This window comes from Somniosus microcephalus, chromosome 2 (assembly GCF_052327205.1).
Source record: "Somniosus microcephalus isolate GS21.2 chromosome 2, FLI_Smic_1.0, whole genome shotgun sequence".
Taxonomy (NCBI): Eukaryota; Metazoa; Chordata; class Chondrichthyes; order Squaliformes; family Somniosidae; genus Somniosus; species Somniosus microcephalus.
Window position 1 is genome coordinate 285183645 of NC_140988.1, and position 24794 is coordinate 285208438.

The 24794-nt window shown below is 44.5% G+C and overlaps 1 protein-coding gene across 2 annotated transcripts in view; it reads left to right on the plus strand.

The window, feature by feature from the left end:
- Positions 1-24606, plus strand: part of pigo (phosphatidylinositol glycan anchor biosynthesis, class O) — a 60400-nt gene extending 35794 nt beyond the window's left edge. The window contains exons 7-10 of one of the 2 annotated variants that reach the window (XM_085973041.1): positions 2641-2844; positions 6056-6243; positions 8466-8536; positions 18779-24606. In XM_085973041.1, the coding sequence (XP_085829167.1) occupies positions 2641-2844; positions 6056-6243; positions 8466-8536; positions 18779-18908 (593 nt within the window). In that variant the 3' untranslated portion in view covers positions 18909-24606. Of the gene's footprint in view, positions 1-2640; positions 2845-6038; positions 6244-8465; positions 8537-18778 lie in introns of those variants that run through there. The other variant, XM_085973050.1, reaches the window with a different exon arrangement.
- The last annotated feature ends 188 nt before the right edge of the window (positions 24607-24794 follow it).

A 24794-nucleotide genomic window follows, 5' to 3' on the forward strand; every position in this document is an offset into this window, starting at 1 on the left:
CGTATCACTCTCCACCCACATCCCTCGTTTCCCCCCCCCCCAAACCTACTTTCTTCTGTGTCCGCCCCGGGAAAAAAAAACCTGTCTCCCAACTCTCTTACAACTGCATTTCCAAAATCCCAACTGCCCAGACTTTGGCCCTCCATTCACAACATTTCTGCAGCTACCGATCTGCTCAACCACACCCTCGCCACCACCTTTGATGCCCTAGTCCCAATTAAAACTACTCTCTCTCTCACCCTAGCTGTTTCCACCTGCCCCCACCCCCACCCGGTACAGCCCTCATCTTCGCTCCCTCAAGTCCAAGGGGCGCAGACTTGAACAGATATGGTCGACAACTGGTTTAGCCATTCACCGCCAGATCTGGCTGGACCACATAAAGCATTACTGTATCTGGTCCTGCTCTTGTCTGCCAAAATTGCTCACTATTCCAGAATCATTCTGGAATGTAAAAATAAACCCCGGCTTCTATTCTCCACTGCTAACCGTCTTCTTAAACCCCTCTCCCCTGTCCCCTCCACCCTCACCTCTAACAAATGTGAGGAGCTTATGGACTTCTTTGTCACTAAGGTTGAGACCATCCATTCAGCAGCCTTTGCTGTTTCCCATCCTTCCCCTAGCCCACCAGGCCAAACTTCCTCAAAGGTTTTCCCCTGCCCTAGCCCTGAACTCGCATCTTTCTCCAGTTTCTCTCCGATCTCCCCTCATGACTTCTCTGTGCTCATCTTGTTCATGAGATCCACTTCCTGCTCCCTCGACCCTATTCCCACCAAACTGCTGACCACCCAACTTCCTTTTCCGGGTCCCATGTTAGCTGACGTTGTAAATGGTTCTCTCCTTGGGTACTGTCCCCCTCTCCCTTAAATCTATCGTCATCACCCCCTTCTCAAAAAAAAACAAAAAAAAAAAAACCCTTGACCCCTTCGTCCTTGCAAACTACCGCCCCATCTCCAACCTCCATTTCCTCTCAAGTCCTTGAATGTGTTGCCACCTCCCAAATCTGTGCCTGTCTTTCCCGCAATTCCATGTTTGAATCCCTCCAGGTTTCCACCCTTGCCACAGTTCCAAAACAGCTCTCATCAAAGTCACAAATTACATCCTTTGTGACTGTGGCAAAGGTAAACTATCCCTCCTCCTCCTTCTTGACCTGTCTGCAGCCTTTGACACGGTTGACCACTCCATCCTTCTCCAACGCTTCTCCACCGTCGTCCAGCTGGGTGGGATTGCACTCGCCTGGTTCCATTCTTATCTATCTAATTGTAGTCAGACAATCACCTGCAATGGCTTCTCTTCCTGCTCCTGTATCGTTACCTCTGGTGTTCCCCAAGGATCTATCTTTGGCTCCCTCCAGTTTCACATCTACATGCTGCCCCTTGGCGACATCATCTAAAAACACAGCGTCAGTTTCCACATATATGCTGACGACACCCAACTCTACCTCGCCACCACTTCTCTCAACCCCTCTACGGTCTCTAAATTGTCAGACTGCTCCAGTTCTGGATGAGCAGAAATTTTCTCCAATTAAATATTGGGAAGACCGAAGCCATTGTTTTTGGTCCCTGCCACAAACTCTGTTCCCTAGCCACTGACTCCATAGCTCTCCCTAACATCTGTCTGAGGCTGAACCACACAGTTCGCAACCTTGGTCTCATATTTGACCCTGAAATGAGCTTCCGACCACATATCCGCGTCATAACTAAGACCATCCATTTCCATCTTCGTAACATCACCCACCTCCACCCTTGCCTAAGCTCATCCGCTGCTGAAACCCCCATCCATGTATTTGTTACCTCTAGACTTGACTATTCCAACGCACTCCTGGCTGTCTCCCACATTCTACTCTACGTAAACTTGAGGTCATAGAAAACTCGGCTGCCCGTGTCCTAACTCGCACCAAGTCCCGTTCACCAGTCATCCCTTTGCTCGCTGACCTACATTGGCTCCTGGTTAAGCAACGCCTCAATTTCAAAATTCTCATCCTTGTTTTCCTCGCCCCTCCCTATCTCTGTAATCTCCTCCAGCCCCACAATCCCTGAGATATCTGTGCTCCTCTAATTTTGCCCTCGAGCATCCCTGATTATAATCACTCAACCATTGGAGGCTGTGCCTTCTGTTGCCTCGGCCCTAAGCTCTGGAATTCCCTGCCAAACCCCTTCGCCTCTCTACCTCTCCTCCTTTTAAGACGCTCCTTAAAACCTACCTCTTTGACCAAGCTTTTGGCCACCTGCCTTAATTTCTCCTTATGTTGCTCGGTGTCAAATTTTTTGTCTTATAATACTCCTGTGAAGCGCCATGGGACGTTTTACTATGTTAAAGGTGCTATATAAATACAAGTTGTTGTTGAATTGTTTCTGCAGTAGATCCTCAATAGTTGGGTGACTTAACTTTTCTTAGACAAATGTAATGTTATGAGTGGGTACATTGCATGCATAACTTGTTATTAAATATAGTGAAAATTCACGCGTTATAGTTGGTTTATATAGTTCAAACCTGCCTACGTCACTTTTTTTTTAAATGTTGGTATTTAAACTGGTTTCAGCAGGTGACTGAGAAATTGCTTTTCAGACTAATCATTAATTACTACTTGATTTCCACAGGTAACTCCACCACTATTTAGTACTGATTTTGTTTTTTTTTAAGGCTATTTCTCTGTCCCTTGGTATGCAGTTACAGCCTGGGCTTTTTCAGCTACACAGTTCTTTTATGCCACTGGGCATCAGCCAACATTCCCAGCTATCCAATGGAATGCAGCTTTTGTTGGGTTCGTTGAAGGACATAGCACCAATATACTGCCAGCTCTATTGGTGGGAATGAACACCTTTGCTTCTCATATTCTGTTTGCAGGTAATTATTTTATTGCTTTAAAAACATCCACAATATTCAACAGTGGCTTTTTTTAAATGAATATCAGCGAAGAATACGGTGGCATGAAATATGAGAGCTGCTATTACTGTCACAGACTACTTGGCCTGTTATGGGTGCCTTTAAAAATGTATCTCCTAATTTCCTGAAGTATTTCAAACAGATCTGCTGGAGCAAGTTCACAAATGGTCTCCATGAGATTTAAAATAATAATTAAATGCCTTGTTTAAGAAAAATTACTGACTTCAAGAAATGATTGAACATGTTGTAAATTTGAAGATAATTATAGTACTTTATTGTGAACTTGACTATTTTTAAAAATGTTCCTCTTCTGCCATTTCTGAAGATGTTAACTCCTTGCTAGGATACTATTTCATCAGCTCTAGTTATCCATAGTTTTTATGCAGCAAGCTATTAGAGCACGGAATGCTTTACCATGAGGAATAGTTAAGGCAGAGAACGTTAAGGGAAAAGTGAATTAAGATTTGAAGCAGAGGACGATACAAGGCTATGGGAAGAGAGAGCAGGGCAGTGGGATTAGTTCTGGATTGTTCTTGCAAAGAGCCAGCACAGACACAATGGGCTTCATTTTGTGCTATAAACTTCTATGCTTCTAACTGTCAATCTTGTGTGAGACAAGACTGTTAGTGTTGGTAGGCTATTCCACCACTGGGTGCATTACAGTGGAACCTGACCCTGTCTTTCCCAGCAGCACCTCGAGCAGTGATTTCTGGATAGTAATCAGGAGTAGGAACGCTGGCAGCATTTCCGCTCCCTATTAGTGGGCACCAAGGCTAGTGTCTGCTCTTCCCCTCCCCCTTGTCGGCCTAGCTGAGATCAGCTAACTTAGTACACGTCAAATCAAATTTGGGACCTTCCTTGTCTGTACAGCTCAACTGCTTTAACCAGCAAAGCCATTGGAGCTTTGAACTTATTATTTTACATTCTTCTCTGAATAATGGGCTGAGAGCTGGAGAGAGAGGGGCCACCATTCCAATACTCCTTATCCCATACCTGCCAACAGTGTAAAAGAGCAGCTGAGAGCTGAGTTCATGCTAAGTTCATGCCCTATAAAGAATTATACTGCAGTTTACCCTGTATATTTCCCACTCTTTTATACCGTGTGCTGCCTATTTCCCCCCCCCTTCGTCGATCTATTATCTTCCTGTTATTTTCAGTCAGAGTGGGCAAGTAGCTGCAAACATACTCCACAGATTCTGTGTTGATGATCATAGTCAGTTTTATGGAAACTGCCTTGGTACAAAGGTGAGAGGCTCTGTGCTTCTACTTCTCCAAGGTATGCTTATTTGCTGCAGAGAGGTAGCCCACCATAAACAATTGGCTAAGAAATTATACTATTTTTCAGACTTGCAACTTGTACATTCAAGTGTCAAATTGCTCTGAAACTTGAATGTGTGATCACACATATAGTAATTGGAAAACTGGCTGCCAGTTAAATTAAGTTGTATTCATTTTTAACTGGTTCACCACTAATCTAGGCTTAAATTGCTGCAACTTAATCACGTTTGGCCACGCTGTCTACCAGTGTCAGTAATGGTTTTACCAATACATCACTTTCCTAGTATGTTGTATTCTGGGGTAAGAATAAATGTAGGATTTGGTCATGAGTTACAAGGCAGTGATTCAGTCAAGTCGATACGATGATGCCATAAACCTCAAAGTATTTAAGCTGTTTACAAGTATGAACAGAACTGAGATTAAATTACTACTTTAAACTCCCAACAATTTTTATCTTTTGTAATACAGTTTAAAATAAGTAAATGTTCCTTTTACAATTATCCAATAGGAGCATTCAAGGTGGCATGACATAGATGAAAAAATAATGACCCAGATTTTGTTGTAGCGGGGCATCTAATAGCGTCTGCCATTAGTCAGACTTGCCCTTGTATGTTTAGGTTTTTAAATTTTTTACGTGGCAAATTGCTGAAAGTGTGAGCTGATAATGTTGCAGTGAGGGAAATGGTGTCTGGGACCTTAGTGAACAGGGCAAGCAACTGTTCATCTCCTTAACCAATTAGATTGAAGGATTGTGAAATAAACAGTGCAAGAACTGAGAAGGAAGTGTAAATTAGAGGGGGTAAATTCAGTGTCAAATCAGGTACAGAAAGAGAAATAGAGAGGGAAAGAAAGATTGGATTAAGAGAGTAAACAGAGACAAAGGAAAAATGTTAATTTTTTAAAAAATTGCATATTTAAAGTCTCCAACAGTTAATACCAGAACGAATGAGATTCCACACTTGTAATAGTTAATTTTCAATGCTAAGAGGGGTTGATTGGCAGTAATTAACACCGAACACGTTAAAAGGGTTCTTACACTTGAAATGACGAGACATAAATTTGTGGTAAGTTTAGTTTGTATCTACTGTGCAAATACAGCAACTTCAGGACATTCAGTACTTGTCAATGGTAAGGCAGATAACGAAATACTGTATTTGCGATGCTAAAGATGGAGTAGCGCAACTTGGACAGCAAGTTTTGGACTCATTTAAACTCGCATCTGCTCCTCGCCTGAAGTTGCTGTACCATTTGCGTATAAGTAACGGCGAGCGCCATTAGCCTTACTGTTATTTTGACAGAAAAATCTGGCCCAATAAAGCTGATCATGATGGCGTTGGTAAATTTGCTACCTGCTGTGTAGCTCAGGCAGACTGACCACATTTGATTCCTGGTCTGTAGTGAATTAGCTGATCTTAATTGGCGCTGCAGTAAAGGCACTGCAATTGGCCTCCGCTCCTTTTGGTTAGGAGCAAAGAATTGCATCACTAAGGTTCCTACTCGCTATCCATTGACTCCTTCTGGAAAGTGCGTCTCTGGGAACATTGGCTGAAGACAGTGATATTCCCACAGTCTGATCACTTGCCAATGCTTCTAGTCTAGTATCGCATGAATGAATGAGGCACCAGAGGGCTTCTAGCATCTGTGGCACCATGCCCCACTCTCAGTCAACATCTCTAGGAGTGGAAAAAAGGGGGAAAATTATTTATAGAAAGTATACTGCATATCATGTGATGGTATTTGATTAACATTGGCTTCTTGGGTAACTGGATGACTAGGCATGCATTTATATAAGATAAAGAACTGGTGGCTAAAAGCACATTAGTGAGAAAGTATCAGCCTTGCAATAAATGCATTGAAACTTTTAACTGACTTTTCAGTTATATTCTTGAGGTAGTTGGATGTCCCTTGTTGCTGCTTTGGCCATTTGTTCGTGAAATGAAAAACTCTAAAAACAAGAGCACCAAAAAGGAATCCGGAGATGAGGATCAGGTGATGGAGATGAGGTTGCGAGAAAATCCTGAGATGTTTTCTGTAGCCATGCTACAACTGGGAATGCGATACTTGTTTGTCTACGGAGTGCAGGTACTTTATATTTATTTAATACAAAAATAATTGAGTTACTGTAATTCTGCAGTGGTGCTGTCAGTAAATACTGAATTAGCCACAATTAATTTAATTTGACAAACTGCATAATGTATATGGGATTGCAAATATTTTAAATATTAGGTAATGTGACAATAGGGTATAGTCAGAACAATTAATTAATTTGACCCTCTGGTTGCTCAGAGCTTAAAAATAACTGGAGAAATTATACTCTTCTAGGCAAGCCAGAGATTTCCCTAGAGCATTCTGTAGTACAGTTCACGGTGCAGTGGTTGTGTTCTTGTGTGTGTCCTTGTGTTATGTTCGGATACCCTTTTCTTGCATAGTAGTGTTTTAAGTTTGTTCCAATACACTGCAGTTTCCCGATAATTACATTTTTCAGATATACAGCTTCGTATTGATGAAATGTGGTTGATGTGGGAAGTGATGTATTAGGAGCTGCTGCTCTGGGATGTAGGCAAAGGCACATTATTAGGCTAGAGGAGAGGGAGCTGCTGTCCAACTTATCGTGCTCTAATGGACTGTGAGTACTTGATGCGGACACTGGATGTCCTGTGACCAAAAGTGTTCCATTAGCATTAGCACTGTCGTTGTTCATCCTAATGAACCCACAGAAAAAAGGGGAGGGATTTGGGTAACTTACCACAAGAGTGAAGCTTGAGAGCATTATAATAATCTGAACAGTGAAGTGAGATTACTGCCTCAAAATCAGTGTCCTGTTTATTTTTAATAGTTATGTACTGTGCAATTGGGAGGGGACAGTTTTGTTCTATTCTCGCTTTTCACCCAAGGCAGATGTCATCGTGGAGAATGGACAAGCTGCTCAATCCACTTGATATGTGTTCACACTGAAGTATTAAAAATTGAGATGACTGCACTATATTTAGTAACTAGGAAATGTCCTGTAAAAGATGTGTTTGAGTCTTTGTACTGGAGATAAATTTCTGGAATGTGATTTGTGCATATACACCACCAGCCATGCTGTTCACCAGAGTTCCTGCAAATTCCATAACTAGAATCGAGAGGTGAAAAGTAGAAGTTAATGGTGTGAGTACACAAATGGCGTGCTTCTAAAATCTATCACATGGCAAAAAGTAAATATTTTCATTGATATTGCTGGGAAGAAAATGTTTCAGTTCAATAGTTAGCTTGTATATATAGATTGGAAATATTGAGTTAAGTACTAACTGTGGGGCACTGTTGCTTTAATTAAATACAGTTGTTTAAACTAACTGACCAAATGGTAATTATCAGATTTTACTTATTACAAATATTGTAAATGACATTGAAAAATAGGCAGATAAGGAGATGCCCATAAAAACCTGCTATGCCTTTGAAGACACTTATTTATAATTAAATGGCCCAGTAATTCCTGTTGGGGGCTTGCCGCGCGTGCAAGCCCCCGATGTGCACTTACCCTGCGCGCTGACATCTGAAACCTGGCCCGCAGTGGATTTCCTGTAAGTGGCCCGGTTCTGATCTTGGCGCGCTGTGCTAACCTGACCCAGCGGCGTAGTTAGTGCGATGTGCCGGCTGGGATCAGGTGAGCACTGTTCAGCCAATCAGGGGAGGGGAAACTTCATTCATAAGTTTGATAGTAAAGACTGTCAAACTCATGAAAAGTACGGCACCCCAAAACACTACTTAAACTTTAAATAAAATTTTAAAAAGCATCCCAATAATTAAATTAACTATGAATAACTTTAAAAAGACTACTTTAAACAATTAATCAAATTTTTGAAAATATAAATTTTTAAAAAATATGGTCTAAAACTAAACTTACCTTACTGTAGATTCTTTAAAAATAATAAACCTGTGGGGAAAAAAAAAATTCTAAATTGTACTAAAAGACCACTTGCCTGTAAAACTAAGTACTTACGTGTGGTTTTTCAATGCGTAAAAACCGGAGCCCTTTACACATGCGCAAATCTGTAAAAATACAGGAAATCCAAGTCGCACGCGCTGCCCAATACCGCGCATGCGTTCAGCCTCTTAACCCCTTGGGTCAGAGGACAGGAAATGCCGGTTTTCAGCGCATGCGCTGTGCATGCTGAAAACCGGCAATTCCTCCTGGCACACGCATGAGTACCCTGTCCGTACTCACGCGTTGTGACAGGAATTACTGGGCCATTGTTTTACATGTTCTCGTTCTTTTCAGATTTAAGGAAAAATAGAATAAGCTGTTTTCTTTCTCTACACAGCTCCTTGCTTCTGTGTGCGCTGCTGCTGTATTGAGGAGACATTTAATGGTGTGGAAGATCTTTGCACCAAAGTATGTTATGCTTCATTAGTGAGTAGTTAACTAATAGCAATCAAGAAGCATAGGACTTGAATTACACAACTTACTAAGAATTGATTTTTTTTTAAGGAGAGACATTGATTTTACTATTTCATTAGAGGTGCTTAGAAGCACTCTGATAATGCATTGTTTGAATTTAGAAGCTGTAATTTTTCACAATGTAGACAATGAAATAGTTTCATATTACAATGAAATAGTGCAAAATTTGGCTCTTTGTTTTTTGCAAGTTAATTATGTGGAACTATTTTTACAGAAATGGAGAAAAGTGTGTATAAATTTAGCACCATCTTGTCATACATTTTAAGGACAGGCCAAAATAAATTAATACATTTTACACTTAATAAAGGGGTTCTATTTATTTTTTCCCAATGGAAATATATGCATGTCCTTTCTGAATCTATTTATTTTTGTCACATAAAGCTCTACTAAAATAAAGGAAAAACTTTAACTGGATGTTTTATGCAACTTACTGCTTTTTCATTTCTCCTGCTGTGATTCCAATATAACAGTTGTTTGTCTGTTTTATTAGTACTGCAATTACTTTAGATGTGATTTTTTTTAAGTGTCGTGTTAGAAATTGGAAATTATGGTGTGGTGTAGACCTTTAATGGTTTATATTGTCACCTTTATACCAGCATGGGCTCAAAAGACTTCCATATCTTTCTAAACTGGCTGTGTCATCTGTTTTTAGACAAAATGTGAAATAGCACTCTGGGTGATGGTGCATTTTATGATAACTGTTGGTGATTAGGTCAACAGTGAAGTGATGACTTCATCAGGAAAACTGATGTGGAGGATTTACTGAACCTGACAGTGTGGGGAAGGTATATTAATATACACTGTTAAAATGCGACAGTCACAGAAAAACTATGGGGCAAAGGAAATGCCACTTGGAAATGGCACAGGAGAACTTTCTCGATCAATAAGTCTCCAGTCCAACAAAGAAGGAAGCAGCATTGGATATGGTTCTGGGAAATGAAGTAGGGCAAGTGGCATGTGTTACAGTAGGAAATCACCTAGCTAACGGTGACCACAACATAATTTGGTTTAAAGTAATTATGGAAAGTCACCAGAAAATATCGAAGATAAAAATACTCAACTGGGGAAGAGCTAATTTCAGTGATTTTAAGAAGGGACCTAGCACAGGTAGATTGGAAAAGGCGATTGCAGGGTAAAGCAGTAATGGAGCAATGGAGGGCATTCAGGGAAGAAATAGTTCAGTTACAAACTAGGCATTTTCCTTTGAAGGGAAAAGGTACAGCATCCAAAGCTTACTGCGCCCTGGATGATAAAGGAAATAAAAGTTCAAATAAAACAGAAAAAGGAGGTTTATGACAAATGTCAGGAGCAAGATTCAGTTCATAACCAGGAAGATAATGGAAAATACAGGAGGGAATTGAAACAGTTAATACGGGAGGCGAGAGGTTACAAGAAAAGATTAGCAGACAACATTAAATTGAACCCTTAATACATTTTATAAACGCAAAGTGTAAGCAATTAGCTAGGGAAAAAGTTTGAGTCATAGAATGGCTACAGCACAGAAAGAGGCCATTCGGTCCATCGAGCCCGTGCCGGCTCTCTGCAAGAGCACTTCAGCTCGTCCCACTCCCCTGCCCTTTCCCTGTCGCCCTGCAGAGTTTTTCCTTCAGGTACTTACCAATTCCCTTTTGAAAGCCACGATTGAATCTGCCTCCACCACCCATTCAGGCAGTGAATTCCAGATCCTAACCACTCGTTGCGTAAACAAGTTTTTCCTCATGTCGCATTTGGTTCTTCTGCCAATTACCTTAAATCTGTGTTGTCTGGTTCTCGACCCTTCCGCCAATGGGAACAGTTTCTCTCTATCTACTCTGTCTAGACCCCTCATGATTTTGAACACCTCTATTAAATCTCCTCTCAACCTTCTCTAAGGAGAACAACCCCAGCTTCTTCAGTCTATCCACGTAACTGAAGTCCTTCATCCCTGGAACCATTCTTGTAAATCTTTTCTGCACCCTCTCTAAAGCCTTCACATCCTTCCTAAAGTGCGGTGCCCAGAATTGAACACAATACTCCAGTTAAGGCCGAACTAGTGTTTTATAAAGGTTCATCATAACTTCCTTGCTTTTGTACTCTATGCCTCTATGAAGCCCAGGATCCCGTATGCTTTTTTAACTGCTTTCTCAACCTGCCCTACCACCTTCAATGATTTGTGCACATATACCCCCAGCTCTCTCTGTTCATGCACCCCTTTTAGAATTGTACCCTTTAGTTTATATTGCCTCTCCTCGTTCTTCCTACCAAAATGTATCACTTCGCACTTTTCTGCGTTAAATTTCATCTGCCACGTGTCCGCCCATTCCACCAGCCTGTCTGTCCTCTTGAAGTCTATAACTATCCTCCTCACTATTCACTATATTTCCAAGTTTTGTGTCATCTGGTCTCCATTTTGGTCCCTAATTGGCCCCACACCACCTCTTACTACCAGTTTAGTATTTATATGCCTATAGAAGACTTTTGGATTCCCTTTATGTTAGCTGCCAATCTGTTCTCGTACTCTTTGCCCATAAGAACATAAGAAATAGGAGCAGGAGTAGGCCAATCGGCCCCTCGAGCCTGCTCCGCCATTCAATAAGATCATGGCTGATCTGATCCTAACTGCCAATCCACTATCACAGAACCATCTCCTGCATCTAACAGAATTAGACACACGAAATAGGAGCAGGATCAGGCTACACGGCCCCTGGGCCCGCTCCGCTACCCACAGGGCCATGACCGATCCGAACCTAGACTCATGTCCAAATTCCTGCCCGCTCCCCGTAACCCTTAATTCCCTTTACTTCTAGGAAACTGTCTATTTCTGTTTTAAATTTATGTAATGATGTAGCTTCTACAGTTTTTTGGGGCAGCATATTCCATGGACTTGCCACCCTCTGAGTGAAGTAGTTCCTCCTCATCTCAGTTTTGAAAGAGCAGCCCCTTATTCTAAGACTATGCCCCCTAGTTCTAGTTTCACCCATCATCGGGAACATCTTCCCGCATCCACCCAATCCAACCCCTTCACAATCTTATATGTTTCAATAAGATCGCCTCTCATTCTTCTGAACTCCAATGAGTAGAGTCCCAATCTACTCAACCTCTCCTCATATGTCCATCCCCTCATCCCCGGGATTAACCGAGTGAACCTTCTTTGTACTGACTCGAGAGCAAGTATGTCCTTTCTTAAGTATGGACACCAAAACTGTACGCAATATTCCAGGTGCGGTCTCACCAATACCTTGTACAACTGAAGCAATACCTCCCTATTTTTATATTCTATCCCCCTAGCAATGAAAGCCAACATTCCATTGGCCTTCTTAATCACTTGCTGCACCTGCATACTAACCTTTTGAGTTTCGTGCACCAGGACCCCCAGATCCCTTTGTACTTCAGTACTTTCCAGTTTCTTGCCATTAAGATAATAACTTGCTCTACGATTTTTCCTGCCAAAGTGCATAACCTCACACTTTCCAGTATTGTATTCCATCTGCCAAATCTCTGCCCACTTACTTAGCCTGTCGATGTCCCCTTGCAGGTTTTTTATGTCCTCCTCACTCACTACTTTCCCTCCCATCTTAGTATCATCTGCAAACTTTGATATGTTACACTCGGTCCCCTCCTCCAAATCGTTAATATAGATTGTAAAGAGCTGGGGACCCAGCACTGACCCCTGCGGAACACCACTAGTTACTGATTGCCAGTCTGAGAATGAACCATTTATCCCAACTCTCTGCCTTCTGTTAGATAGCCCATCCTCTATCCATGCCAGAATATTACCCCCAATCCCGTGATTTTTTATCTTAAGCAATAATCTTTTGTGTGGCACCTTGTCAAATGTCTTTTGGAAGTCTAAATACACTACGTCCACTGGTTCCCCTTTATCCACCCTGTATGTTACTTCCTCAAAGAACTCCAGCAAATTTGTCAAACATGACTTCCCCTTCATAAAACCATGCTGACTTTGTCCTATTAAATTATGATTATCCAAATGTCCTGTTACTGTCTCCTTAATAATGGACTCCAAAATTTTACCTACCACAGATGTTAGGCTAACCGGTCTATAGTTTCCAGCCTTCGGTCTACTGCCCTTTTTAAATAAGGGTGTTACATTAGCAGTTTTCCAGTCTGCCGGGACCATTGCCGAGTCCAGGGAGTTTTGGAAAATTATTACCAATGCATCCACAATCCCTACCGCCACTTCCCTCAAGACCCTAGGATGTAAGCCATCAGGTCCAGGTGATTTATCCGCCTTGAGTCCCATTATTTTACCGAGTACCACGTCCTTAGTGATTTTGATCGTGTCTAGCTCCTCCCCCCCTTTAGCCCCCTGTTTGTCCAGTGTTGGGATATTCTTAGTGTCTTCTACTGTAAAGACTGATGTAAAATATTCATTCAGTGTTTTTGCCATCCATATTTCCCACCATTAATTTCCCGGTCTCATCCTCTAAGGGACCAACATTTACTTTAGCCACCCTTTTTCTTTTTATATAACTATAAAAACTCTTACTATCTGTTTTTATATTTTTTGCTAATTTACTTTCATAATCTATCTTCCCTTTCTTAATCAATCTTTTTGTTATTTTTTTGCTGTCTTTTAAAGTTTTCCCAATCCTCTATCCTCCCACTAGATTTGGCTACCTTGTATGCCCTTGTTTTTAGTCGAATGCTATCCTTAATTTCTTTACTTAGCCACGGATGGCTGTCTTTTCTTTTACACCCTTTTCTTCTCAGTGGAATATATATTTTTTGGAAGTTGTAAAATAACTCCTTAAATGTACACCACTGATCATGTATCGTCTTACCCTTTAATCTATTTTCCCAGTCCACTCTACTCAATTCCGCTCTCATACCTTCATAGTCTCCTTTATTCAAGCTTAGCACGCTTGTTTGAGATCCAACCTTCTCACCCTCTAATTGAATATGGAATTCAACCATGTTATGGCCACTCATTCCAAGGGGATCCTTTACTAGGACATTTTTAATTAATCCTGTCTCGTTACACAGGACCAGATCTAAGGTTGCCTGCCCCCTGGTCGGTTCAGTTACATACTGCTCAAGAAACCCATCCCTAATACACTCAATGAACTCATCCTCAAGGCAGCCCTGCCCAATTTGATTTGTCCAATTAATATGATAGTTAAAATCCCCCATAATTGTAGATGTTCCCTTATTACAAGCTCCAACTATTTCCTGATTGATACTCCGTCCAACAGAGTTGCCACAGTTCGGAGGCCTATAGACTACGCCCACTAGTGTTTTTTTCCCCTTATTATTCCTTACCTCCACCCAAACTGTTTCATTGTCCTGATCTTTTGACCCAATATAATTTCTCTGTATTACAGTGATTCCTTCCTTTATTAACATAGCCACCCCACCTCCCCTTGCTTCCTGCCTGTCCTTCCTGATCGTTAAATAACCTGGTATGTTTAATTCCCAGGCATTGTCACCCTGCAGCCATGTTTCTGTAATGGCCACAAGATCATACCCATATGTAGTTATTTGTGCCATTAACTCATCTATTTTGTTACGAATGCTATGTGCATTCAGATAGAGAACTTTCAAAGATGTTTTGTGACACTTAGTTCCTGCTTTTGCCCTTTTTATTACTTTACCTTTTACTCCATACCTTCTGCCCCTTCCTGACATGCTCTGGTTTTTAATTTCCCCACTGCTACCTAAGTCTATGACCTTCTCTGTTGTCATTTGTATTATTTGCTCTCTAGGAACCTCCCCCCCACTAGTTAGTTTAAAGCCCTCTCTACAGCCCTAGTTATATGATCCGCCAGGACTCTAGTCCCAGCACTGGCCAAGTGAAGCCCGTCCCAACGGAACAGCTCCCTCCTGCCCCAGTACTGGTGCCAGTGTCCCAGGAAGCAAAACCCATTTCTCCCACACCAGTCTTTGAGCCACGCATTTAACTCTCTAATTTTATTTGTCCTAGCCAAATTCGCTCGTGGCTCAGAGATTATTACCCTTGTGGTTCTGCTTTTTAATTTGGCCCCTAGCTGCTCAAACTCCCTCAGCAGAACCTCCTTCCTTGTCCTACCTATGTCGTTGGTACCAACATGGACCACGACAACTGGATCCTCCCCCTCCAAGTTTCTCTCCAGTCCAGAGGAGATGTCCTTAACCCTGACACCGGGCAGGCAACACAGCCTTCGGGACTCTCGCTCTCGGCTGCAGAGAACTCTATCTATCCCCCTAACGATACTATCCCCTACCACTACAACATTTCTTTTAACTCCCCCCACTTGAATGGCCCCCTGCTCCACGGTGCTGTGGCCAGGTTGCTCATCCTCCCTGCAGTCCCTGTTCCCATCCTCGCAGGGAGTAAGAGCCTCGAACCTGTTGGACAAGTGCAAGGGGTGTGGCTCCTCCAACACTACCTCCTGGATCCCCGTACATGCCTCACTTCTAGTCACACCATCCTGACCCTGGCCACGGACTACATCTGAATTAATTAATTAATTGGTGTGACTACCTCCTGATACAGAGTCCAGGTAACTCTCCCCCTCCCTGATGTGTCTCAGTGTTTGAAGCTCGGACTCCAGCTCTTCAACACGGAGCCGGAATTCCTCGAGCAGCCAACACTTACTGCAAATGTGATCACCGTGAGCATCAATGGTGTCCACCAGCTCCCACATATTTCCTTTTTCAATTCCCCTCTGAACTTTCTATATTCAGCCTGGTTCTCCCTTGTATTCTCAAGCCCATTTTTTTGGCTTCATCTTACACTCTCTCTTTCGTCATCCATGAAGCTCTGGCTTTGGTTACCCTATCTTTCCCCCTCGTGGGCATGTACCACGACTGTACTCGAACCAGCTCCTCTTTAAAGGCAGCCCATTGTTTGATTACAGTTTTGCCTGCCAATCTTTGATTCCAGTTTACCTGGGCCAGATCCATTCTCAATCCACTGAAATTGGCTTTCCTCCAATTTTTTTTTTACTCTACGGTGGCATAGTTGTTAGCACTGTTGCCTCACAGCGCCAGAGACCCGGGTTCGAATCCGGCCTCGGGCGACTGTCTGTGTGGAGTTTGCACATTCTCCCCGTGTTTGCGTGGGTTTTCTCCGGGTGCTCCGGTTTCCTCCCACAGTCCAAAGATGTGCGGGTTAGGTTGATTGGCTATGATAAATTGACCCTTAGTGTTAGGGGGATTAAATAGGTGGGGTTACAGGGATAGGGTGGGATATGTGTTGGGGTTACGGGGATCGGGTGGGATATGTGTCGGTGCAGGCTCGATGGGCTGAAATGGCCTCTATCTGCACTGTGGGGTTTCTGTGATTTCTGTGATAGATTGCTCCCTGTCCTTTTCCATCGCTAATCTAAACCTTATGATACTGTGATCACTGTTCCCTAAATTTTCCCCTACTGACACTTGCTCTACTTGACCCACCTCATTCCCCAGAACAAGATGCAGCAATGCCTCCTTCCTTGTTGGGCTGGAAACGTAATGATCAAGAAAGTTCTCCTGAACACTTCAGAAATTCAACCCCCTCTCTGCCCTTTACACTATCCCTATCCCAGTCTGTATTAGGATAGTTGAAGTCACCCATTATCACTACTCTATAGTTCTTGCACCTCTCTGTAATTTCCCTGCAAATTTGCTCGTCTATATCCTTCCCTATAGAATACACCTAGTAGTGTAATGGTACCTCTATTGTTTCTCAACTCTAACCAGATAGATTCTGTCCTTGACCCCTCCAGGACATCCTCTCTCCAGCACTGTAATATTCTCTTTAATCAATACTGCCACCTCACCTTTTTTCCTTCCCTATCTTCCCATTCTCATCCTTGTTTTCAAATCCCTCCATGGCCTCGCCCCTTCCTATCTCTGTAATTTCCTTCAGCCCCACAACCCCCCCGAGATAGCTGCGCTCCTCTAAATCTGCCCTCTTGAGCATCCCTGATTATAATCGCTCAACCTTTGGTGGTCGTGCCTTCTGTTGCCTAGGCCCTAAGCTCTGGAATTCCCTGCCTAAACCTCTCCGCCTCTCTTCCTCTCTTTCCTCCTTTAAGATGCTCCAAGCTTTTGGTCACCTGCCCTAATTTATCCTTATGTGGATCGGTGTCAAATTTGTTGTCTTAAAATACTCTTGTGCAGCGCCTTGGGACGTTTTACTACATTAAAGGAGCTATATAAATACAAGTTGTTGTTGTTGAACACCTTATACCCAGGAATATTTAGTATCCAATCCTGCTCTTAAGTTGGGCCTATTAAGGACCCAAAGGACAGAGGACATGGCAAAAGTATTAAATGAGTACTTTGCATCTGTCTTCACAAAGGAAGCAGATGATGTGAAGGTTACATTAAAGGAGGAGAGGGAAGTTATGGACAGGATAGTAATAGATAGAGAAGACATACCAATTTTCAGTAATGCTAATCATTTTAGTAATTCACCCTCACCTGGTCCAGATGGAGTGCATCCTAGGTTGCTGAAAGAAGTACTGGTCACAATCTTTCAATCCTCATTGGATACAGGTGTAGTGCAGTAGGGACAAAATAAACTTTCATTTGGAAAGGCGTGGGTTAATCAAGGAGAGCCAGCATGGATTTGTTAAAGGCACATCGTGTCTGACTAACCTCATCAAAGAATTCAATCAAGTATCATAGAAGGTTGATCAAGGCAGTACAGTAGATGTTGTGGATATGGTCTTTCGGAAGGCATTCGATAAAGTTCCACAGAGGAGGCTTATTAAGAAGATGGAAGCCCATGGAATTAAGGGGAAAGTGGCGGTATGGATACAAATTTGGCTCAGTGACAGGAAGTAAAGGGTGGTGGTGGATGGATGTTTTCTGGGAGGAGGTTTGCTGTGGTGTTCCCCAAGGGTCAGTTTTGGGTCCATTACTCTTTCGTTTTTATAAATGACCTAGACTTAAGTGCAGGGAGCAGCATTATAAAATTTGCAGATGATACAAAATTTGGCAGTGTAGTAGACAGTGATGAGGATAGTTATAGGCTTCAGGATGACATAGACAGGATGGTGAAACAGGCAAAAGCACGGCAAATGGAGCTCAATGCGGAGAAGTGTGAAGTGATGCACTTTGGGAGGACTAATATGGAAAGACAGTATAATATAAACGGCACGTTTTTGAAAAGTGCAGATGAGCAGAGAGACCTTGGTGTCCATATACACATCCTTAAAGGTGGCAGGGCAAGTTGATAAGGTGGTTAAAAAAGCATATAGGTTACTTGGGTTTATAAATAGGGGCACACAATATAAAATCAAAGAGATCAGCTAGAACATTATAAATCACTGGTTAGGCCTTAGCTGGAGTATTGTGGGCACCACGCTTCAGGACAGATGTTAAGGCCTTAGAAAGAGTACAGGGGATGTTTACCAGGATGTTACTAGGGATGAGCGACTTCTGTTATGAGGAGAGATTAGAAAAATTTGGACTTTTCTCCTTGGAAACAGAGAAAGTTAAGTGGGGCCCAAGTCATTTTCAAGAATATGAGCAGTTTTGATAGAGTAGATAGAGAAAATTATTCTCTCTGGTGAGTGGGTTACTAATTAGAGGTCATAGATTCAAAATCATTGGCAAAAGATCTAGAGGGGAGATGAGGAGAAATTTTTTCACTCGGAATTGTTGGGATCTGGAACGCTCTACCTGAAAAGGTGGTGGAAGCTGATTCCATAAATAATTTTAAAAGGGAGTTGGACAGGCACTTGAGGATGAGGAACTTGCAGGGTTACGGACAAAAGCGGGGATGTGGGACTAAGCACGACTGCTCTTTCAAAGACCCAGCACAGGCACGTCGGGCCGAATGGCCTCCTTCTGTGCTGTATGTTTCTATGATTCTGTGGGTTCACTCACAAATTTCTTTCCTTCTCCATTTCATAATTTTAAAATGTTGGAAAAATATCCGAAATGGGTGAAAGCCACTTCAGACATATGGAAAGTGTTAAAGTGCCCTCAGCATTTGCAGTAATCCATCCATACTAATATAAGGGTGATGTGATACTGAAGTATAATAATATTTGACCACAATAAACAGGCTTTTTAAATACAAGCGTGAGGCTTGCACAACTCTCTTGCCACTGTGGCCTGCATGAATTGTTTCTAACCCTTCACTTTGTTATAATTCCCATTTGCAGTGATTAACAATCAAGTATTCTCACTTGTGCATTCTGTGGCGATGTAGGGATACCGATCATTTCCCGGGTTTATTATGTTTTTCCTTTACCTTCCCAGGTTTCTTTTTGAGGCTTTGGGCTTTGTTGTGACAAGTATCTACCTTCTTATCACTTTTTGCTTCATGATGCGTGTGGACGTTGCTGTCAACAAGTGGTTTAAAGAACTCCTTCTGAAGCAATCAAGGTAGTTATTAAAACTACTACAACAGGGCTCAGCAGTGACTGCCGGAGATAGTTATAATGGGACAGATTGTCAACTAAATTGCATACCAAGGGATTACCTTATTGTACTGTATCTGTGGACATCAGGAGTTTCTGTTGTAAAAGAAGCACAATTTACCTTAATGCCTTGTGTAGCCAACAAACAAATGCTGAAGTTTCATTGTACACACTAGTGGAAAAAGAGGTTTGAACCACTGTGAATGAAAAATAGAACTTTTTGCCATTTCTTAAGGTTGACAAGTGATTACTTGAGAAAATGTATTTGTACTCGATAAAAGTGTACATTTAACACTTTTTGTAGGGCTTAATGGTAAGTTCTTAAGAGCATTAGCATAAATGGTTCCAATATAAAAGCATGTAGCCTACTATTGTGTTGGGTCTTCTGCTTTTTATGCATAAAGTACTTCACTGATTTTAAAAAAAAAAAAACGTTTTTTTTAATTAGTCAACTGTATCACTTCTGTTTGTATATTTTGTATCTGTCATCAATTTATTTAAGAACTGTTCCCATCTTGTGGAATGGAAGAGGCTTACATTACTGTCGAAGTGTAGGTTTTTCTAGTGCCAAATTCTTATTGCCTAGCAGAATTAATTACAAAACAAAAACAGGTGGTGCAGAACTTTTAATATGCAAATACTAAATTTCCACATGATTGTTAATGATGGCCCTGATTGTAAACCTGTTGGAGGAATTGCTCTGCTATCACGCAGTCACTTTATGACTAAAACCAAGTGCGCGCACGTATTTTATGAAATCCTTATAAGCTATGTAGTATAGCAATCACATTCTAGGTTTCACAGCAATATATGCATCCGTTTTTGGAATACATAAGGGGATCACTAAATCTTAGACAAATGAAACAATTGATTTTTTTATGCAGGGAGGTACTTTGCTTTCTTTTATACCTCAATTATTCGCTGTTAGACGAGCAGAGTATTCATCCTAAAATGCAGAACTGATTTACATTGAAGGGTGTATGATTTTGCGCTGCTCCAATTTTAAAAGATAATGGCCTAGAAATTCAGTTGCGTGCGCCAGCCGTTAGCGCCTTAGGAGGAGTAGATCTCGAGTGCTCGGCACTTAGCGGCCGGGCGCAGCGCGATCTGTGCCTACGCCCAACTTCAGTAGACATTTAGCGCCGACGCAAAGTGTTTGCGCGCGCTCAGCTGCGCGCGCAGATTATGATGTCATTTCCTCGTGCAACGCCCTTTGTGCGCCCCAATCCGGAACTTCAGTCGCGCCCGCCCAATGTGGGCGTGGCGGTCCTAAGAACTGTGAACTGGAACGCAGCAGAGGCCATGCGGGCCGCGGGGAGCGCAAATTAAAGGGCACTTACCCTGAACTATAAAGGCCAGCCATTTTGCAGCAATCACTCTTGTGCAACGGATTTATGGACAGAGACCAAGGAAGAGAGCTTACTGCTTTGGCCCAACATAGGAGAGGTATTTTTGGCTTCAGGCCAGAGCTTGGCAATTCGCCTTCATTGTGAGGTCATTGTTTGCCAGTATATTATGGGGGCTGCATGGGGTGCCAACCCTCATTTTCAGCATTATGTGCGAAGGGCTCGCAGACGCTGTGTGAGAGGGGCAGCCCTGGCTAGACGCAGAGGGGGCAACAGGCGTCGGCAACGTAGGCCTTACCCACTCAGGAAATACCGCTAGCAGGTGTCCTATCTCACCATGCCTGCCACGCAGTGTGTTAGGAGGCTGCGCTTCAGAAGGGAGGTGGTTGCAGAGATCTGCCAGCTGCTTCACAAAGATCTGCGTCCACAGCTGAGGTGCAGGACGTCTCTGTCGGTGGAAGTGAAGGTCACGGTGGCTCTGAACTTCTATGCAAGCGGCTCCTTCCAAGCCGCTGCTGGGGACATTGCTAACATATCCCAGTTCGCCGTGCATTGCTGCATCCGCCAGGTGACCAATGCCCTTTTCAGAAGGAGACACCAATTCATCTCCTTCCCCATGACCCTGGAGAAGCAGCAGCAGCGTGCAGTGGGATTTGCGAGAATAGCGGGCTTCCCCATGGTGCAGGGCGCCATTGACTGCACGCATGTGGCTTTGCGGGTACCTATCGACAATGCCGAGGATTACCGCAACTGGAAGGGCTACCATTCCCTCAATGTACAGCTGGTGTGTGACCACAGGCAGCGCATCCTAGCTGTCAATGCCCGCTTTCCAGGCAGCAGCCACGATGCATTTATCCTGCGACAGACTACTGTGGCTGACATGTTCCAGGCACAGCCTCCCCCAAGAGGATGGCTTATCGGGGACAAAGGCTATCCTTTGTGTACCTGGCTCATGACCCCGCTCCGCGCGCCCAGGACCCCTGCTGAGGAGGCATACAACGAAAGCCATCAAGCCACTAGGAACATCATAGAACAAACGATTGGCGTCCTCAAGCAACGGTTCCGCTGCCTGGATCGTTCCGGCGGATCTCTGCAGTATTCGCCGGAGAGAGTCTCCCAGGTCGTGGTCGTTTGCTGCATGCTGCACAACCTGGCTATCCGCAGGATTCAGGCACTGCCACCTCACGCTGGAGCACCACCTCAGGAGGAGGAGGAGGAGTACCAGCCCAGGAGGGAGGCACAAGGACCAAGGGCCGCCCGTCGGCGGCTTATTGAACGTCACTTCTAGGCCCCCTGTCAGGGAATGGCTTGTGCCAATGAAGGGACCTGAATGCAGCTGCTCCGCAAGCCCTCAGCCGGTTAAGGCAACAACCACTTCAAGCATCAAACATGGACAAGCTGAATAAATAAAATGCTTTATTGAACAAACTCAGGGCCCTTCCCACATGAAACCCAAAAACAGACAACACCCCCAAAAAACAGTCACACACATGACTCACTCCCACAACCTGGGGAGGAATAACAAAACATTTCCACAAAAATGGCCTTCATCCTTGGCCTTACAAAAACAACCATCCCCATAAACAAAACAACCATCCCCATATAAAAACACATTTGCCCACACCCTCTACTTTGTGGCCCGCGAGGGCGATTCCTTGACCAGCCTTTTGCGGCCCCTGGCCGCCCTGCTGCTGCTCCTCAAAGTGTGCCCAGTGGCTGCTGCAAGGCTGGGGGAAGGCTCCTGAGGGGCACATGGCGTGACGGCAGATGCCCTTGGGGGTCGGCCTAGACGAGCTCTGGCCCTCGAGGGGCCGGCTGGTGACTGCTGCAGCTGTGGCTGGGCAGCAGCAGTCTCTCCAGCAGCTCGTCGCAGCTCCACTGGGGGAGTGGCAGTGGCGGCTGCAGGAATGGGGGCAAGCTGGCTGATGGCAGGCGCTCGCTGCTCGCCTGAGACACTGACACTCGCCCGGGCCAGCACGGCAGCATGCGCAGCAATCTGCTGAAGGACAGACCGCTGTGCTGCTGCAGCGCGGCGGGTGCCCTGGCGATGCCTGGCTGACACAGCGAGTGTGGCAGCAGTGAGTGCCCGTACTGCCCTGATCTGTGCCCGCATCAGACCAGCCAGTGCCTGCACGGCACCACTGATCACCTGGCCACTCGCTGCGTGAGCTGCCCCGAATTCTGCCCAACTCGCTGCCTGTGCTGCCCCGAATTCAGCCCGACTCGCGGACTGTTCTGCCCCGAATTCGGCCCGACTCGCGGCCTGTGCTGCCCCGAATTCGGACCGACTCGCGGCGTGTGCTGCTTCGAATTGCTCGAAACTCCTGGCCTGTGAGGCGCCGAAATCGGCCACACTATGAGCCACGGACTCGATGGCCTCAGGCAACCGTGCCACAACCCCCATGAACTCGGTGTGCCGGCGATCCGAGTCCACGGACATTTGATCGAGGAGGCGCACCTCCTTGGCGAGGACCGTCTCCGGACTGGAAGCCGGACTCTCCCTCTGGGGAGAAGGCCGCCGAGCTGGCCGACCCTTCCCGCGTTGCTGCACGCCACTGGGCACAGGAGCTACACTCCCCTGCGACACTTCCCCCTGGCTCTCCTCCAGGGAAGACGTGTCCCCTCCATTGGCATCCCCTGGCGCGGCTGAGGGTTCCCCTGATGGGCCGCCTTCCTCTTCCTCTTCCTCCTCCTCCTCTTCCGAGGGGCTGTCACTGGCAGCTTCAGGGACCTCCTCCTCACCATCTGAAAGCAGGAAGGCACAAGAGTAGCTTTAGAGTGAGGAGAGGGCGTCAGCGAGGGAGGCATGAGTAGTGGCATTCAGCACATTGGTCGGACAGTGGCAAAGGATGTAGATCTGAAGCGCAAGTGGGACGAGAGAGGTCCAAAAGGTGATGTCCTTACCATTGGTGCCCAGAACAGGGTCGGCATCTCCAGATGCAACGGGGCCAATCACCCGGGCACCCATGAGGCTACCCACGCGCTCTTCAAGGTCACTGAGCTGCTGGATCTGGGGACGGCCTCCCCCGGTCACAGTCCGGCTCTTCTGATTGTGTGCCAGCTTGGCCTGCGAGAGAAAGGACGGCCTCTAAGTACAGTGTGGTGCCCTGATCTTGTGTGCACTGCCTCCCATGGTCGAATAGCTTGGCCAGTGTGGTGCCCAGATCTTGTGTGCACTGCCTCCCATGGTCGAATAGCTTAGCCAGTGTGTAAAGTGCAGAATGTGCAATTGATGTTCATGCCAGCCCCATAGCTGCTGGATGAGGGCTGGCCATTAGGGCTTTTAGGTCCCTTTGCCCATAATGTGAGGTGCACATGCAAGGATGAGGAGGACACTGGAAAGGGGACTCACCCTGACAATCCTTGTGAGGTCATTGAACTTTTTCCGGCATTGGACACCGGTCCTGGGGACCTCGCTGTTGGATGTGACCCTGTGGGTGACCTCCCTCCAGGCTTTCCTGTAGACGCTGGTGGCAGGCTTCTTGCCACTGTCCGGGAACAAGAGTTTGCGTCTCCTCTCCAAAGCCCTAACCAGCACCCTCAAATCATGGCCAGTGAAGCGCTGCGCTCGTTCACGGGCCTTCTGGATCTTTCCCGGTGCTATTTCTGTTCAGCAGCAGTGTTTAGGCCTAGCTGGAGGGCTGCAGTGTCCAGGGCGTGGCAGCAGACGAACTCGACCCTTCCCCCTTTAAGAGCTGGCCGGCGCCAGGGTGTCTGCTGTCAATCAAGAAATGACCGCACCTGCGCTGCGCCCGGCCTCGGCGGTTTAGCTCAGCACCGCCGGCTTTGCGCCTAAAGATAGTTGTGTAACGCCAGTTTTAGCACTCGAGCAAACTCTTCGGGCAAAGCTACTGAATATCGGCGAAGTGGCCTCGACTTTGCGCCGGGCGCAAACTTTAGCGGCCGCCCGACTTTTCCACCCCAAAAGTGGCTATACTGAATTTCTAGGCCAATATACCTACTATAATCTTATGTTTCAGTAGCACAAACATTTCCTTATGTTGGAGTTGGGCTTAATTATTTTTAGTAGGTTTGTAAATATGGTCATAAATTAATAACTTATTTATTACAAAGGATTACTTGGGGAAAAGCTGCATTTTATTAAGAATTTGCTGTGGCAGTACATATTAAATGGTTTCTCCCCCAGAAATCAATGAGACAAAATGAATGCTGTAGATAATGGTGAGTAGCTGTTCATTTAGTACTATAGTAGTGTTGGTTTTTTTTGTCTTGCAAATTTAGTGTTGAATGACTTGTTTTTGAAATTCCATAATGTCAGCATATTTTTAATCAAATTTAAAAATAAAAGTTGAATACAGATTTTGTTGGCTGTATTTATTTCTGGGAAAACATCTCATTCTTGCATGATGATTTGGGCCATAATTATTCTTCCTCTTTCTGTGCAGGGAAGTGTGTGGCCTTCATTTTCCCATCTATATTAATTTTCCTCCTACTCTGGTCTGATCCCAACTGAAGCACTGTACCACATTAAACACACTAAATTGCATC